This window comes from Erithacus rubecula (genome assembly GCF_903797595.1).
Source record: "Erithacus rubecula genome assembly, chromosome: 10".
Lineage (NCBI taxonomy): Eukaryota > Metazoa > Chordata > Aves > Passeriformes > Muscicapidae > Erithacus > Erithacus rubecula.
In genome coordinates this window covers 2,451,517-2,468,587 of record NC_136662.1, presented here as the reverse complement: position 1 = coordinate 2,468,587, position 17,071 = coordinate 2,451,517, and the positions used below count along the sequence as shown (strand labels likewise).

Genomic DNA, 17,071 nt, shown 5'->3' with positions numbered 1-17,071 from the left:
TTTCAGGGAATGAAACTGATGAGCACAAAGAGCATTCAGTGAGAGAGAGAGCAAAGGGAGACAGAACAAATATCAGGCAAGGGGATGGAGCTGACAGAGTGCTCTTGTCTCTTTGAACCCACAAGGAAAATGCATGGCAGGAAGGATTCCAAAACCACATCTTTCTTGCATGAAGGAAAGAATTAATGTTAAGCACAAAGTATTCCTTGTGGTTTCTTCTCATTACGTGACATGTCAGGTTATGCTGATTTGGGGGAAAAAATCAGGATTTCTTTACAAAGCTTTCTGTGCACTGGGCTTAACGTGGGTTAAAAAGAGACTAAACCCCACAAATGAATCCACTTCATGAATCTACTTAGGAATCTCATTTTTAGGAATTCTCTTTAAAATACAGTTTGTGGATATATAAATGACAGGTTGAACGTTTTACCTGAAAAACAAAAAAGTAGCCCAAATTTCTGTAAAAAAAATAAATTACACTGAAGTTTCTATGGCATGGCTTTGTCCCTCAGTTAGTGCCAGTTTTCATTAGAAGGTGAAGAGAATGCTTAAAATTGGTCAAACAGCATGAAGATTTTGTTGACATGTTTTCTGTCTATGTGTACATACTTTTCCTGAAAGGAACATCCAGTCAAATCCTGGTTGTCCAAAAGACTTTGGTCAAACAGCTTTGAAAGACACTGAATTTATTGCACTGAAACACAACCGACCCAAAATAAGAGCCTTTTAAGGGCTTTAGTAGTACAAAGAATTCACTCTTTTGACACACTGTAGCAGTAAAACACACACACCAATTTATTCTCAGAAAAAAAAAAGTATTTATTTCACTATGGATGGTTGTAAGAGAGGAAAGAAAAATTCAAAACAAGCAGAACAATTATTTCCTTTTCTGACCTCAGGGCACCCCAACATCCACCCTCCTTTTTTGTAATGTATCATCTACAGTTCTATTGTTTATGCATCCATATTTCTACTGTTGATCAGCACTTGACCAAATTTTGCAACTTAACCAAAATTTACAGAAATAATTGTTTCAACTAACAGAATATCATGGGCTACACCAGCCTAAGATTTAGGGGTGGTTGGATTTTAACAGGATGGGAAAAAAAAAAAAGCAGTTTGTGTGGTTGGGGATATTTAAGTTAATTTCCAAACTGCCACATGGACAAACCCCTAAGTGTAATCCTGGCCCATCCAGCTAAAACTCTTATCAATTTCAATGGAATAAATACCAGCAGGTTTATTATGAACATCTCTCTCTGCAGCTGTGTGTAACACTCTAAATGACACAGACACAACACACAAAGTGCAAATTGCAACAGTCTGCACCTTTCACAGATGATGTCACTTAGCAACAAAAACTGTCTGCTCCCAGAATCAGAGCATTCCCAAAGTTCCACTTTTGAGGTAAACTTGTTCACGTGAGGAACTTTCACATTTTATCATCTTTGTACACCGCGCATTTCATATTCCGTTGCGACCAGGGGCGATCAGTAAATCCTCAGCAATTCCAGTGGATCCAGCTGTAAAAACAAGCTGCACCTATGGATTTGTGCCACTCCCTGCCAGAGTTAGGGGTGTCAGGGATAGGTCTGCATTTTCCTGAAGGTTGCATTGGTGATGGTGAGCCGGGTCAGCCTGGCCCCGTAATAATCGATGATGTAACTGGAGCCGTCGGAAGGGCCAACGATCTGCGACAGGAAAAAAAAAAAAAAAAAATGAACCAAGACTTTGCAATATGAAGTGAAATATATACTTTGTGCTAATGTCTCAATTACTGCTAATTTTCCCATCATAAAATTAGTCATGCTTAATTAGTCAAACAGAAACTAGATTTATTTTGAAGTTATGCTGCAGTTTAACTGTTTTAGCGAGTGCTGTCTCAGAAGGAACATTTCCCCTGGGCTTCTAATCAACCAAATTACACAGCCAGGCACTGGGACTCAGCTAATCCGATGAGGATTTGAGGCACAAAACCAGCCTAACAAATGAGTGGGCTCCAAACCACTTTTCCTGAACAAAGGAGGGTGGGCAGCAGAGAATTAGGCTGATGACAAGTGTCTTTGAAATACTGAACAGGTAAGGAATGAAGAGGAGGAGAAAAGATCATGGAGTTTTTGTTCTGGAAGTGCTAAATTGATGTGGAGTCACCAGGGAGATCAACAAGGAGAGATGAAAGATACTCTCAACTGGATTGTAAGTGCTCTGAGGCAAGATCACTGTGAGAGAAGGGAAAGGAATTTGAGAATGCACACAAAAGACAAAGTGCACACTTTTAAAATATTTTCCTACAAAGCATAGAAACAACTCCCATATCCACAATGGATTTTGAGTTCATCACAGCTGATTTGCAATTCATGCTAAATGTCTGTGCTGCTGAATAAAACAATTTGGCAATTTCATGATGTCACAAGATGTCACTCCAGCTGGGGATTTAACCCTCCTGAATCCCTCAGTCACAGCTCTCAGCTGATGAGGGATTTGAATTTGGGGGAGAGGTGGAAAATGGAAGTGGCAATGTCTTCTTACATCAGCATAAAGCACAGGCAAACACAGAACTTGAGGATTTTGGGAACAGCAGGACTTCCCCTGCTGAGTCCAACACTCTGCCTCACATGCAGAGCTTCTGACCACTTGAATTTATGGTGCTATGGCTCCCAAGCTATTCACTGTCAGTATTTATAGATGGCTAACCTAAGTTTTAATTCCAAAACCAAATATATTGATATTTTGTGTCTATATTCTACAGCCAAAATAAATGCCTTGATTTTTCAATATCCAATTGTTCTTAAGGCAAAAATGCTAACAAAGTGTTAGTAATCAAATCAAAGCTTTAACAAACACAGATTTGTATCTTGTTTTAAAGCCCTGACTTACCTGCATTGAAATAAGTATGAAATCAATTAGGCTCCCAATTCCACAAAACCCTACAGTGCAGAATTTTAACAAACCTAAAAAAGAAAAGTAAAATTTAATGTTACTTTAAGCAATCCCTGGGATGTCATCACTGGTGGCAAGCACATCCAAACTCTCCCCTCTTCCCACAAAATGTGTGTGTTTATATATACACATCTCTCAGAAGCAGACCTAAAATTAAAGTTCTTTAATTATTAGGAGAAAAACCAAACCACATCTTCATCTTTCTACATCCTGAATGCAATTTAGAGACTTTAAATATTAACAATTGTTTTTAACATCTAAATATTCTTAAACAAGGAAGGGCAAAATTTGATAATCAGGTTACTGAAATATTGCTCAGGCACAGACAGAAAAATCCCAATTTGATCTGCAAAATTTACTTATGAATATAAAGAGACTTTCTACCACCTCATGAGTTGCAGCACATACTGATTTGATTTTCAGAACATGCAACTTTGGAAAACAATCCTTTGTATGATTTTTGTACTTTTGCTGAAATATTAATTTCCTTTCAATCTACATAAAAATATATAAACACTTCTTTTTAACTAGTTTTCAAAAATGTTGTTTTTTATACAAATAAATGAAAGATTAATAGAAAATATATGGGAATAGCAACTGACAGATCAATGTTTTATTAGAAGTTGTCCTGCAAGGCAGCCTTCATTTGGAAAATGCTTTTTTCAGAGAACTGTTTCAGAACCTGGCATTTATTTCTGGAGTGCAGGGGAAAGTTGGGGGTTTTTTTTCTTCCTCCTCACTTCCCCCCCTACAAGCAGATCACACTGAGAAAATAAACTGCTCTAAAGCACAGAGGGAAAAATAATGTTGTTCTACAGTAATAACTCCTGGTTTGGTTCACAGTGTGTGGGAGAGGAAGAGGCTGCCTTCCTGATTTCTTCATACTCAATAGCTTGTTTGTATTTGTGTGCTCTTTAAACAAAAGAGAAGGGAAAAAAGTAAACCAAAGAGCATTTACAGTCTTCATTACACTTGCAAAAAAGATTTCAATGCTATTAACCTTTCTTAATCACTTTTTGCCAAGGCACAGATGACCTAAGAAATCCCCAATCAGCCACTGTAAAGGAATCCAGTGGTTTGATTTTTATTCTTTTCTAACTCTTACCTTTTGCCTTCTTTACCTTTCAAAAGATTGAAAATTTGGCTCTGGAAGAGTTTAATTTTAAATATTAACTTTGGCTGCTGGCTACAGTATAATCCAGTAGGGTTAAAGCATGAGCCATAAAGAACTTCTACAAAAGAATAAGGACTTATGAATCTATATTACCACAATATACTACAAATAATTACTGAAAATTATTATTCCAAATCCAGTGGTACAATTAAATAATGCACCTTATTGACTGCTTTCAAAAATGTATCTTTTGGTGACACAGGTGGACAAAATAAATGCTAATTATAGAATCTCAGGGATAAAAGACATGGATGTTAATCAAGATGATAGAGAAGAACAGATAATGTCATTAAAAAGAGTTGGCATTTAATGGGCAGAAACTCAAAATTTCTGGTTAAAGTGATAGCAACATATACAACTTTTTCCACATCATTGCTCCATCCTATCTATACTTAAATTCACTCCCTCTGTCCAGCTCAGAAACAAGGCCAGTGAAGGCAGTTCTGTCATAATAAGGTATTTCAATTACTTAAAAGCCAGTGGCACCATCATCCTGGGAATGAGGTCCTAAAAACCAGAGAGAGTTTTTATTAGAAGTTCCAGTTTCTGCAGAATTGTTATTAATACCATGAGTTATCTTGAAGGTGTGCATTTACCAGAATAAATTCCATCTCCCAAAACACCAGGTTTACTGTAAAATTTGTCCACTTTTTTCCTGGTGAAGTCAAGTCTCATTTAAGGGAGGCAAAGCCACTTCTGCTACAGTGCCTCACAAAAAATGTACAGGTAAAACATCAATGCAAAGCAAAACTTGGAGTAGCAATAATCACATTTGCTTCTCAGGATTTTATCTGCTAGACACTACATCTCCATTTGTCACCACTCCAACAGAAGAGCAGGCTGAGGATAATGCAGCACTTTATCTCTCTTGACCATGAAGTAAGGATCTAGTTTTAAATATTTAAACTGTGACTGTCAGCCTTCATTACTCAAAATATGAGTATACACATACAAGTCAGTTATAAGAATAAGATTTACCTCAAAGAAATAATGAAGGAATAAACTCACCTAATGCAGGATATCCTAGATAAAATCTATCTGCTCCCAACCATCCAAGAAATAAGGACAGAGCCACTGCCACTTTGTAGGAGTATCCATTTCTGCCAAAAAGAAACAAGCAATGTAGATAATGACTGCAAAATAAATCCACTCATACTTTTGACTGTTAAAGTAGTGACTCATTTTCCTGCTGCTCTGTTTTTTAAAAAAAACAACAGACTTGTTATTTATCTTCAATTAACGGCTGTGGAATTGATAATGTTAAGCTTTCAAACTGGGAAGGCATCCTCCATAAAGGAACCTCAGCTGCTGCAACTCAAGTGTACTCCTGCAGAATACAGATTATTCTGAAACTAAATGATGATTTCTTGTCAAGACATAATTCAGTTGCTGATCCATCCCCAGCTTCACAGAGCACTTCCTAAGAGTTCAGCCCTACTGAGACAAGCCCAGGAAGGCAGGAGGTGTGTGAATGCTGTCTGCAGGCATTAGTCTCACATGCAGCCAAATGGAGAGGAACAGGACAGGCAGGTGAGATGTCAGCAGAGACAGTAATTGCCTCGAGATCTGAAGGAGAAATGAACCATGGCCACTGGCTGAAGAAGCTGCAGGAAGGATTCAACAAAAAGAGTAAGTCATGGATTCACTCATTACACTGTAAATGGCACGAAGTCACAGTGAAAAGAACTGTTGACAGTACAAAGATGCACAGGGGTAGAGAGGCACTCTCAAGTTAAGCTTCCCATGGTTAGTCACACAAAATAAACAGATAGAACAGACTTTTTCAGATTTATCCTAATTGGAACCATTCTTGCCAACAGCTGGAGAGATGCAGCCACCAAACCACCTGTTAGTGCAGGCCCTGCTGGAGAACTCTGCACTAATAGGGAAGCTAAAAACATATCACTCCAAATGCTGGAACTGCTGCCTTGGTGAACAGCAAACCCAAATGCAATTAGAACTGGAAAATATTCAGTAATTCACTGCTTTGATACGTGCACTGCTACGTGCCAGCAATTATTTAATAGCCCCAAATTAAACTCCTGGTTGACAGTTGAATAAGACAGTCTCAAAAAGACAGTAGCTGACAAAAGTCCAAACACTTTTATTAAGCATTTTCAATGCCAAGTAGAGACCTACCTTTTTTTGCTTATTATCAAAATTTACTGACTTTAAAACCTAATGGCAACATTTAGTGATTAAATCATGACTCTTACCTCAGTATTTGTTACTTGGTGTTTATTAGCAACACAGAACACACAGGGCATTCCTGGAACCTAATGTAACACAAATTATCATCTTTAGAACTGTCTTGTTTCCACTGTAAGGAACACTAATGGGTTTATTTAAAACTTGAGGTAAACTGTTGGAAATTGTTTATCAACTACAAAGTGTCAACAGCCCTCCAAGGACACAAAAGCATAAAAAAGAGCTGTTACATAAAAAATGGGAACAAGATTTAATTTTGCTCCTGATCACAACTAGTAATAAACTTGCCTTTGCACTGAGATGTTTCTGAAAGCACAACAGTTTCTGCAAGCTCAACATCAAACTGACAGGCAGAAGAAATCCAGTATGAAGGGGAAGCATGAGAACACTGTAACAAACAAGGCTACATCCACTCGGGTGTTTCCTTTGCCTTACTGCCTCAGATAAAAACATGCACAGAGAGTAAACCACTGAGTAGGAAAATGACACATCTCAGGCATGTGAAGGAATTTCTACAATTGGGTAAAAAGATGCAATTTCTTGTCAGTTCCTCTTTTGATTTTCTCTTGCTCCTCAGCCTCATCCAACCTTTATTTTTTCTGCATGCATTTCTCTCAGCTGCCATATCAAAAACTTTTCCTCTTCCCCAGCAGTTGGCAAGAGCAGGTGCTGCTGTAGGTTGCTCTTTCAGGGTCCCTGCTCAAAGACCTGCCCACACTGAACCCCAGGAATTCCACAGAGATTCATTCCATGGCTTCTTTTCCTGGAATGGCAACACCTGAACAATGGACTTTTCAACTCTGCACCATCAGGATCTGCACATATTAAGCAAAATGTATGACAGATGCCAATTCTGTATGCTAGAATTTGGCCAAAAAATAAAATCTACCTCCAAAACATCAGATTAAAGCCAAACCTAAGCAATCTTGACTCCCAGTACTTCTTTGTTGGAACAACCTTACAAGCTTTTCCTTGAATTATTACTAGAGTAACTAAACTTGAACACATCCACTCACACAAACCTGTAACATCTCTTGGTCTTGCTCTCAAATAACTGGATCCCAGAACTTAGCCAAAACTAAATTACAGTCTTGGTTAAGGACAACTTGCTGATTTGTCCTTCAAAAGAGCTGGGGATAGAGATTCACCTGCTGTCCCCATGCTGGGACAATCCTGCCAGGGAAGATGTTTTCTTGAACTAATTTTTTTACTAAATGATGTGCAGTTATTTCTCCAGCTACAGTTCCTACCAAAACTCAGAACAATGTTGGAAAACCTCCAAAAAGCAGTAGAAAAGGCATGGCTATTGTTGTAATGGTAAGCTGAAGACTCCTGCTTAAAACAATATTTCTAACACTTAGGTAAAATTCAAAGTGCCTCACAAAAGGTCTGTCAGTGAAAAGACCACTTTTTAAATAAGTGTACAGATGAAGGATGGTGATATTAATCTTGCTGCCATTTTTTTACTGGTTTTAGGACATTATGAAGGACATGCTTGTGTAAGTCTGTCGATGTTCAAGTTGTATTTTACTGGAATTTTCAGTCTAAAAAGGGTTCTCTTCCCTTTGTGCCATACCAGCAGTTGTGGGACTGGAAAAGTCACAGCAAATTCTTTTGGCAGTATAACCATTGATTATTCATTATAGATAATAGTCATGATCAAGTAATAGATACTGTAAGAAGGATGACATTTCTCTGCCTACAGACTTGGATTTTAATAAATAAATGTAAAAAAAAGCCACCTTTAAAAAATGTTTCTAGAAAATACACAAACCCAAAAATACATGCATACAAAAACATAAGAATAACCATCTAATCTAAAGAGGAAGCAATTTCATTAAACTAGTATAGCTCATCTTCTCAGCCCCCATCACAGATGGGACTGAAACACAATTGTTTCTGGACAAAAATGTGACTGACGTCTACTTTGCTGGCATTTAAATTTGATTAGATGTAATCATATGTTTTCTTCAGTTTGCTGAGCTTTGACTGCTGAGAAGACTAAATACAGAGAAAATATTTATGAAACTAAGAGACAGGGCTGTGCTTCTGAGTTAGGCAAATTACTGAGCAGCAAGTAGGACATCAGAGTTATTTGCCCACTAGAGTGATAGGGAGTACCCAGTATTGCTGGAGTTTTATTTCCAAAGATTCCAGTAGGACAAAAGAGAAAGGTTCCAGTGTGAATCCCAGGAAAAAGAGGAAACAAATGGTAGTGACAGGTGCTGGCTGATCATTAGCACTGGCCAGTTGGAACATTTATTGGTATCCAGAGCTCTCCATCACTCACAATGTGCTTCAGAAAAACGAGGTCCATCATTCATGTACCAGAAACAGGCTCTTAAAAGACACAGTGAATTGGATTAAACACAAAAGCTGTTTCAGAATAGAGAACAGTTTCTCTTAGAGATTTTGGGGGGGAACTGCAGAGATCCTGAAGCTCCCCTAAAATTCATGCATAATAGAACTTCAGCTGCAGCTACAGGCACACTTTAAACTGGCATGAAGCACTGAGCAGCACAGCCCTGTCCAGCCCTCCTTTGTCCTCTCTGTTTTATCCTTGAGTCACCCTCATCCCTGTGCTGGCACAAGCACTTGAAGCCACTGTACTGTGACTCAAACTGGGGAACTGATCCAAGGCAGCTCAAACCCAGGGCAGCTCCCTGATGTCCTGGGGCCTGTCAGGGGATGGCAGGGAGGGTGTCCCCAACAGCTCCTTCCAGCAACTGTGCTGATTTTAAGCACGAGTGAAATGTGGCCTCAGCATTTGAAGCAAAATTTTGCCAAGCTAAGTAAAGCAAAGGTAAAAGAATAAGGTAAAGCAAAGACACAAGCATCACTAAAAAACAAAAAGAATGTACAGACAGACAGATTTCCCTCTGAACCAGTCTAGTGGAAAGTGTCCCTGGCCATGGCTGGGGGATGGAATGAGATGGGCTTTAAGGTCCCTCCCAACCCAACCCTCGCCGTGACCCTGTGTTGCATCCTCATTGTGTTTATTAGAGGATTAACTACTGGGAAAAATGTGCATGGTTCTGTTTGACTTCTATTTTCCTTCTGCCAACACATCATACAATTTTGGACAAACTTCAGTTTTTCAAAACCAAAGAGTACTCACACATTGCGACACTCAATGGGCTTGTAAAATCCAACTTCCTGTCCTGTAAAGACTTTCTCTATGCCAAGGTGGTCTCTGCAAGTAATATTTGGTGCTGGCAGACATTGAACTGAGGACAAAAAAAATGATTGGATATTTAGCAGTAACTGACACTCAGAGCAGCTTTCTGACAACACACAAGTGAAACAAATTAAGTTCTACTGCGCAACAGCCTTGATACAAAACACGGCTCACAGATTAAAAAAATATTTTTTAAGCCACTCTTACTAGTAACTTGTAGTTTTTCCTTGCTACATTTTAAGCAAAATATACAAACCTAATTGCAGCCCCAATTCTGTTGTAATTTCCACTGTGGCTTCAATATGAGTCAATGAGAAATCTGAAGCTGACATACAGAAAACATTTTCATCTTGAGAACAGTCAAATATTGGAACAAGTTGCCCAGAGAAGTCATGCCATCACCATCCCTGGAGGTTTTCAAGGCCTGACTGCACAAAGCCCTGAGCAGCCTGGCTGGAATTCAGGGCCAACACTGCCTTGAGCAGGACGTTGGACTTTGCAACTTCCTGATGGGTCTTTCTACTCAAATTATTCTTGTCTCTTAGGGGAATCAAAGTGGAAATCACAGCAGAAAGTCACACCTGCTAAAGTTTGCAATATATTTCCAGAATATTAATCACTTTCAAATGCTGTTTTAAAGGAAAAAAATTCAGTCCTTTACCTACTTTCTATCAGCTTTCAGTACTTGTGAGTCTTGTTGGTTAATTCCAACAAAACTCCAAGCCAGATTTAACATTCTTTCCAGATTTTCTAGTAATGCATACAGGCAAGATATGGATTTTTTTAAATGCCTATCCATATCACATAGGGACAAAAAATAAAATAAGGTTTGAGTTATGTGTGGCCTTAACTGCTATAAAATCTTACATGGGTTTTATACCCCATCCCTGGAGGTGTCCAAGGGCAGCTTGGACAGGCTTGGAGCAGCCTGGGATAGTGCAAGTTGTTCCTGCCCTTGGCAGAGGGTGAAATGAGATGATCTTTAAAGTCCTTTCCAACTCAAATCATTCCATGATGCTAAGATCACTGTGCCTAATCTAAGGAAATTTTTTTTTTTTTTTTTTTGTAAAGTAAATAAAGCAAAGAAGGTTTTTTCTGTTTTTAGAAGAAACCCAACACAGGTAAAATATATTGATGCAGAAAAAGCCACAGTTTTCTTCTCAGTGTCACTCCAAAGACTCCAAACCTTCTACCCAATGACACCACTTTGATGCTTTGAATTAAACCCCTGTTTGGCTGGGTGAGGGATCACAGAAAGTGACTAGAAATTATAGTGCTTCAAGCATGATCCAGAAATTAACTTTTTATTACTTAGGTAATATTGAAAAAAATAAGCAATTCAAATACTGTGAGGACAATCTAAAAACTGGTGTGTGTGTGAAAATGCTATACAAAGAAATACTGTTAATTAATTCAGCAACTTGTTCTACTCTGAAGCTTATCTCCTGTTCAAAAGTGTAGTGCATTAAATATAAACACATGGTAATTAGTTAAACAACTGATAATCTTGAGTTATGATCAATCTCAAACTATGCAGTATTTTTTCTGGTCTCTGCCAATTTATAGTCAGGGACACAATGTCAAAATGATGGAAAGAACTGAAAAAACTTTTAAAAGGATCCACTGTGCTATGTATTTACATAGTGCCTGAAATTATTTGGAAAAAATCCTTCACTATCCCAGAGGAAAATCATTCAGCATTAATAGGAAGCAACATATGAAAGACAACAGGCACACACATGAATTTTGTGAACTTCCAGTCCCTGGAAGTGTCCAAGGGCAGCTTGGACAGGGCTTGGAGCACCCTGGGACAGTGGAAGGTGGCTCTGCACATGGCAGGGGTGGCACTGGATGAGGTTTAAGATCCCCTCCAACCCAAACTATTTTTGTAATTCCAATATTTTAAAACAGGGATGCACATAAAGTGAACTTGCTGTGCTATCAAACCCAGACCATTTGTTTCAATGCCTGGGAACATCAAAGAAGTTAAGCACAGGTAGGAAACTAAGTAATCAATTGATGAATTTTTCTGTTGTACTCTGAAGTATGTCAGAGCTGAACATCAAATAAATGTGCTTTCAAAATAGAGCATCATGCACCAAAACCTGGTGATGATGAAAGGCACTATGCTGCCTTAAGAAAAAAAAAAAAAAACAACTTAAAAATTAGATGATTTTGAAGCCTGTTCTGTCACATGTCAATTCTTTTAATAATTATATGCAAAATCAGTATGACAGGAATGGTTTGTTTTAATCACAGTAGTACAGGACACAGCCTAAAGGGTGCAACATACATTGAAGAGATTTACCAGAAACCTCACTTACAAAACTACCAATCAGAGACAGTGTATTTATTCATTTTTAGTAAAGCACCCAATCCACACAAGTGTTTTGGGCTTTCAGACTAATGATATTACTAATCCCATCTTTTATAAAGCTCATCAAGTAGATACACAAATTGAACACTTCCTTGAAAAAACACAGTTAATCAATATATAAGTTAGAAATCCTTACCATATGCTGTGTGATTTGTGCAATTCATTGGTTCTTGTGTGCTATTGTCTATTTTAGGCTCATCACACATATATGTTCAGGTAATTGAGGAAAACAGTTTTCATATCAAACACTACAACAGGTTTAACAGTAATTTATTCCACCCTCTTTAAACCCTGAGGATTTAAGATGCACCTTGATGTTGGTGCCTACCCATCCCCCAGAAGAGGAGCAGCACATTACCATGCAGCAAATCTGCTAATCCAATTTAATACACCAATATATCGCATAAGCCCCACGTTTAATTAGTGCTGCAGTCAGCACTACCTAAAGGAACTACAATATTTATCAGTCACAGCCTCTGTATTTGGAGGCAAGAAGGCAGCACACGCCTCATCGGGTCTTGTTCCCTTATTTAAATACCACAGTGCCTTGAAATTGAGGCATTTGGTTGAGAAAATTGAATCTACGGGAACACGCAAAACTCAACAAACATGCAGAAATGAGCATCTGAAACGGCAGGAATTTGGTGCAGGAACAAACTGAGCAGGAGCTGACTTCCAGAGGTCTCAACTCCCACAGCCAAGTAAAGCAGGAGATGAAGCAAGCTTTTCCAAGATTTGCTTTCCTGACACTTTTGATGGTCAAAAAGTGTCAGCTGCCATCAAGCAGCATGTTCTGGGGAGGGCAAGAGGTGCTTGGAGAGCCAGGAGCCTCACACCTCCTGCTCCTCGGAGCTGTGCAGAGCACAGAAACATATTATTTCCGGATAAAATAGCAAAGTCTCCACGTCTCGCTCCTGCAAATAAGAAATAAGGCAGAGTGGTGGCAGAGCGGGCTCTCTCATCCCATGGCAATCTCTTTGAAGGACACTTGGGGCACACGCAGAACAACCAGAAATCACAAAATTAATTAGGTTGGAAAAGCCCCGAGACCATCGAGTCCAACCTGTGACTGATGCCCACCTTGTCACCCAGATCAGAGCACTGAGTGCCAGAGCCACAGTTCTTTGAACAGCTCCAAGGATGGGGACACTGCCACAGCCCCGGGCAGCCCCTTCCAATGACTAATCGCCCTTTTTGCGAAGAAACTCCTCCTGATGCCCAGCCTGAACATCCCCTGGCGCAGCTTCAGGCCGTGCCCTCAATTCCCGCACCTTGAGGAGCCCTGTCCCGCTCCTGCCAGCCGAGACCCCCTCGGGGCTCCCACCTGAGGCTTTCCACGGTCCCCCCACCCTGCCCGGCACCTCACGGTCCCCACCGCCCCTTCCCTCCCCACAAGCGGTGCCCCCCCTCACACCGGGCCCTTCGCCACCACATCCGCCCCCGATCCGGCCCCAGCCCCGCTCAGGATATTGCCCCAGCCGCAGCTCCTCGCACTTGAGCGGCGGTTCCGAGCCCGCTGCTCCCTCCAGGGCTGCGAAGCAGAGGAGAAGCAGGACCAGCGCCTCAGCCGCGCCGCTCCGGGCGGCCATGACGGGACCGCCGCCGCCGCCGTCAGCTGACCCGGGGAGGAGCGGAGCGGCCCCGCCGCGGGGAGAGCCCGCGCTGGCTGCGCGGAGAAACGGAGGGGGATCCCGAGGTGTTCGTGGCTTGCTGAGGGTACGGGTTAGGCTTTTGGGGTGCTTAAGGGGTTTTTTGAGTGGTGGGGGATGACCTCATTAAACATGGCGGGCGAGGCCGCGCTGAGGGCAGAGCGCGCCCTCACTCAAGATGGCGCTCGCAGGGCCCGGCGTTGGGACGGGCGGGGCCGTGCCCCGAGTAAAGATGGCCGCGCCCGCCGCCGGCACCGGTCCCGCGCTTGCCCGCACTAAAGATGTCGGGTGTGAGGGCCCGCGGCCCCGGGCAGTGTGGGGATGGTGGGGACCCGCGGGCAGCCCTGAGGCGGCTGTCGCAGCGGGGTGAGGCCGTTCCGGGTGCTGGCACCGCGGGCAGGACTCGCCCTGAGCCCAGCGGCGGGAGGAACGTGAGGTGAATTCTCCCCGCTCTTATAACACCCATGCACCAGCATTGGCCCGCCCAGGGAAATCGCACCTCTGGGTGTCCCCGCTGGTGGCTGGAGTTTGCTGGGTACTTGAAAAATATGTTGAAAAAGCCCAGCGAAAGTTAAAGTTGTGACCCGCCAAACCTGGTTAACGCAGACTGGCGCATCCCCTGTCATCCCGGTGGGCATGCCACTGTCCAGCAAACCCACAGCACTCAGACTACAGAAATAATTCGAAATTCTTACACCATTTTCACATAAAACTGCACTGTTAAAAATGCTCTTTATTTCAGTTTTTAAATGAATACTGAATTCCTGGAGCAGGCAAGCTTTTCACAGCATTTGCTCTTCACAAGGTATTTTGTGATGATCACAAACATTTCCCTATTCTCATTACTGAGACAGTTTATTGTTTTTCTATTGCAGTTATTTCAGGTTTCTCTAGTGTTTGAAGGCATCAGTTTTCCACTTATGAACTGCTAAGGGATCCTGGAGTATTTAGAGGAGATGGAGAAGTCCTTTGATTAAACACACCCAGGAAAGCCAACACCACCGTCCCAAGTTTACATCCACTCAAGAAGTGTTTCCTGAAAAACAAGTAGGCACCTAAAAACTGAACAACTGAACCTAAAAAGCTGGAAAAGCGACTCTGAAACAATACTGAGGAGAACATCATGGGTTTTCTGGGCATTATTTTGGTGCGTGGAGACTTGTCTGGAGCCTGTCAGTACCAAAGAAGGGTTTGTCCCAGTCCCAGATATTCCAAGAATCCGTGGAAACGCAGATTTAAAACGTGTGGATGGCTGACAAAGAGCTCAGCCAGCGATGTGAAATATTGCCATCTAACAGCTTTTTTGGGAGATTTCGCATAAACCGAATTGGCAGCCTGGAGTTGAGCAGGCAAAGTATGCAAATGGAAATTGATACTCCTCTCAGCAACTGGGAGCGAAAGGGCAGGGCCGGAGCGCGCTCTGGGATGAACTCAGCCCTCGGAGATGGAGATGGAGGTGCACTGATGGGAAAAGTGCCCGGCTCTTCTGTCTGCGCCGCGTCCCTCGCACGGATAAATACACCGCTCGCTGTTCATCACTGTCAGGAGAATTGTCACTTCTCACGAGCGCCACATTAATTAAAACTGAGAGTCGGGCTGGGAAGCTGTTTGGAATCCTTTGGAAGGGGGATGGAGCGGTGTGTTTGTGAGCTCTGGTGCAACTGCTGCCGGCTCAGTGAAACGAAACGGGTGCCAGAACCAGGGGAAATCAATGTGAACTCAGGAGAAATTGATTTCCAGACCGCCTGTAGCCCTTGCCCTGTGCAGCCAACAGGGCCGTGTAAGGTCAGCAGATGGGCTTGTGAAACTGTGTAGCAGAATAAAAATTGTATTTATCGACTTTAATTCGACTATTTTATGTGTGTATGAATATAAGTTTAGGAAGTAAGAAAGCAGACTAAGGTACAGGTTTCAGAAAGCACACACAGTTCATGCAATTAATTTCAACTAAAATGGTGCCTGCCCACTACTTTGTGAGTAGCAGGAGGAAAATTTTATTTTTATTGCCATCCTGGACAGCGTTCTGTGTCTTGGAAGCCACAGTGATGTGGTGTATTTTGGGGTGCTGTGGGGGAAGTCTTGCAATCCCTTTACTCCATCCAAATTTTCCTACGGCTTTTTGCCATTCCCTTCTGTGAAGTGGTGGGGGCTGCGCTGCTGAGGCTGAGCAGAGCATATTATTATAAAAATACTATTATACTTATATTATATATATATATATATATAATATATATATAATAGGCTTCACCCGAGGATCTACACCCCTGTGTCCAAAGAGAACAGAGCCCTCACACCAAGCCGGCTCTTTGTAGGGAGTTCAGAACAGAACCGCAGAGTATCATTGAGTCTGGACACCGATGCAAATAAGTGAAAAACAAGCTTTTCTACAATATTGCCTTCACTGGGGAGGCTGCAGGGCCCACGACAGATTCAAAGCAAGCCGGCGAGTCGGGCTCACCGGGAAATTGACTAAAAAAGTTGATTTCGGTGCGAGACGCTGGGGCTGCACTTCCCGCGGCGGCCGGAGCCGGGTCCCGGCGGAGCCGCCAGCCGGGAGGGGCCGAGCCCGGCCGTCCCTCGGGAGGCGGCTCTCCCGCCGCGCCGCCCCGGCTTCCTGCGCCGCAGGTGAGCCGGGATCGCCCCTCGCTTCCCGCTTCCGCCCAGGTGAGCGCCGGCGGCCATCCCGCCGCTCCCCGCAGCCCGCGGCCCCGCAGGTACACGGGGGGTGGGGGAGAGGAGGGCGCGGGCGGGGAATTCCCGCTGCTGCAGGAGTGCATTTCCCGAGGGACACGCGCGGTGTGGAAATGGGTGTGAATGGCTGAAGGGGATAAAAACCTGTGTTTAACAAGTATTCCAGCCTGCCGAGAGGATGGAGCTGGGCTCTGCCTGGTGGTGCCCGGCAATAGGACAAGAGGCAATGGGTGGAAAATGATGCCCAGGAAGTTCCGCCTGGATGTGAGGATGAGCTGCTCCTGTGCGGGTGGCACAGCACTGGGACTGATTGTTGGAGTGTCCCTCAGAACCATCTGGACTCAATCCTGTACCTTGTCCTCAGGGATGGCCCTGCTTGAGCAGGGAGGTTGGACAGATGACCCAACTGTGTTTCCTTCCAACCTGACCCACCCTGGAATTCTCTGAGGGTTTCCAACCATCTCCTGCTTCCAGAGCCAGACCTGTGAACAGCTGTCCGTGGCCAGGACACCAGCCTGCACTCATGCAGAGTGAAAATGTGAAATTCCTTCTGGCACCAGGCACCTCGACAAGTCCCTGACACCCCAGTAAAGACAGGCAGGGCTGTGACTCCTGATGGCAGAGGAAGGCTCTCCATGGCAATGAAATCCTCCTGGTGCTGTGTTGTGCAAACAGTTTCCATTGCTTGGAGAGGCTGGCTCAGGATGAGAAGTAACACACCTGTTGCAACACTTCCCTCAAGTGCCTGTCAGTCCAGAGATTCTTAGCAGAGCAGGTTTTTACTTTGTTTACGGGTGGTTAATGGGAAAACGGGCTCTTCCGCATTCCTTTTTAATTTCTGACCCTTGGAAGTT

The 17,071-nt window shown here is 42.8% G+C and overlaps 1 protein-coding gene across 1 annotated transcript; it reads right to left on the bottom strand.

The window, feature by feature from the left end:
* Window positions 1–771: 771 nt before the first annotated feature.
* TM2D1 (TM2 domain containing 1) lies at window positions 772–13,685 on the bottom strand. The gene is made up of 6 exons (XM_079313991.1): window positions 13,348–13,685; window positions 12,014–12,087; window positions 9,441–9,549; window positions 5,123–5,214; window positions 2,878–2,951; window positions 772–1,691 (listed from the first exon to the last, which is right to left on the bottom strand). The coding sequence occupies exons 1-6, from the start codon at window positions 13,464–13,466 to the stop codon at window positions 1,581–1,583; spliced, it is 579 nt and encodes a 192-aa protein (XP_079170117.1). The 5' UTR covers window positions 13,467–13,685; the 3' UTR covers window positions 772–1,580.
* Window positions 13,686–17,071: the final 3,386 nt, after the last annotated feature.

What these genes read in the sequence shown, in the direction of transcription:
- TM2D1 (XM_079313991.1), bottom strand. Translation starts at nt 13,466, where the DNA reads ATGGCCGCCCGGAGCGGCGCGGCTGAGGCGCTGGTCCTGCTTCTCCTC. An exon ending in CACAAATCACACAGCATATG is followed by an intron (nt 9,550 to 12,013) that starts GTAAGGATTTCT and finishes TTTTGTCCTCAG; the next exon opens with TTCAATGTCTGCCAGCACCA. An exon ending in TCATACTTATTTCAATGCAG is followed by an intron (nt 1,692 to 2,877) that starts GTAAGTCAGGGC and finishes TTCCTGTCGCAG; the next exon opens with ATCGTTGGCCCTTCCGACGG.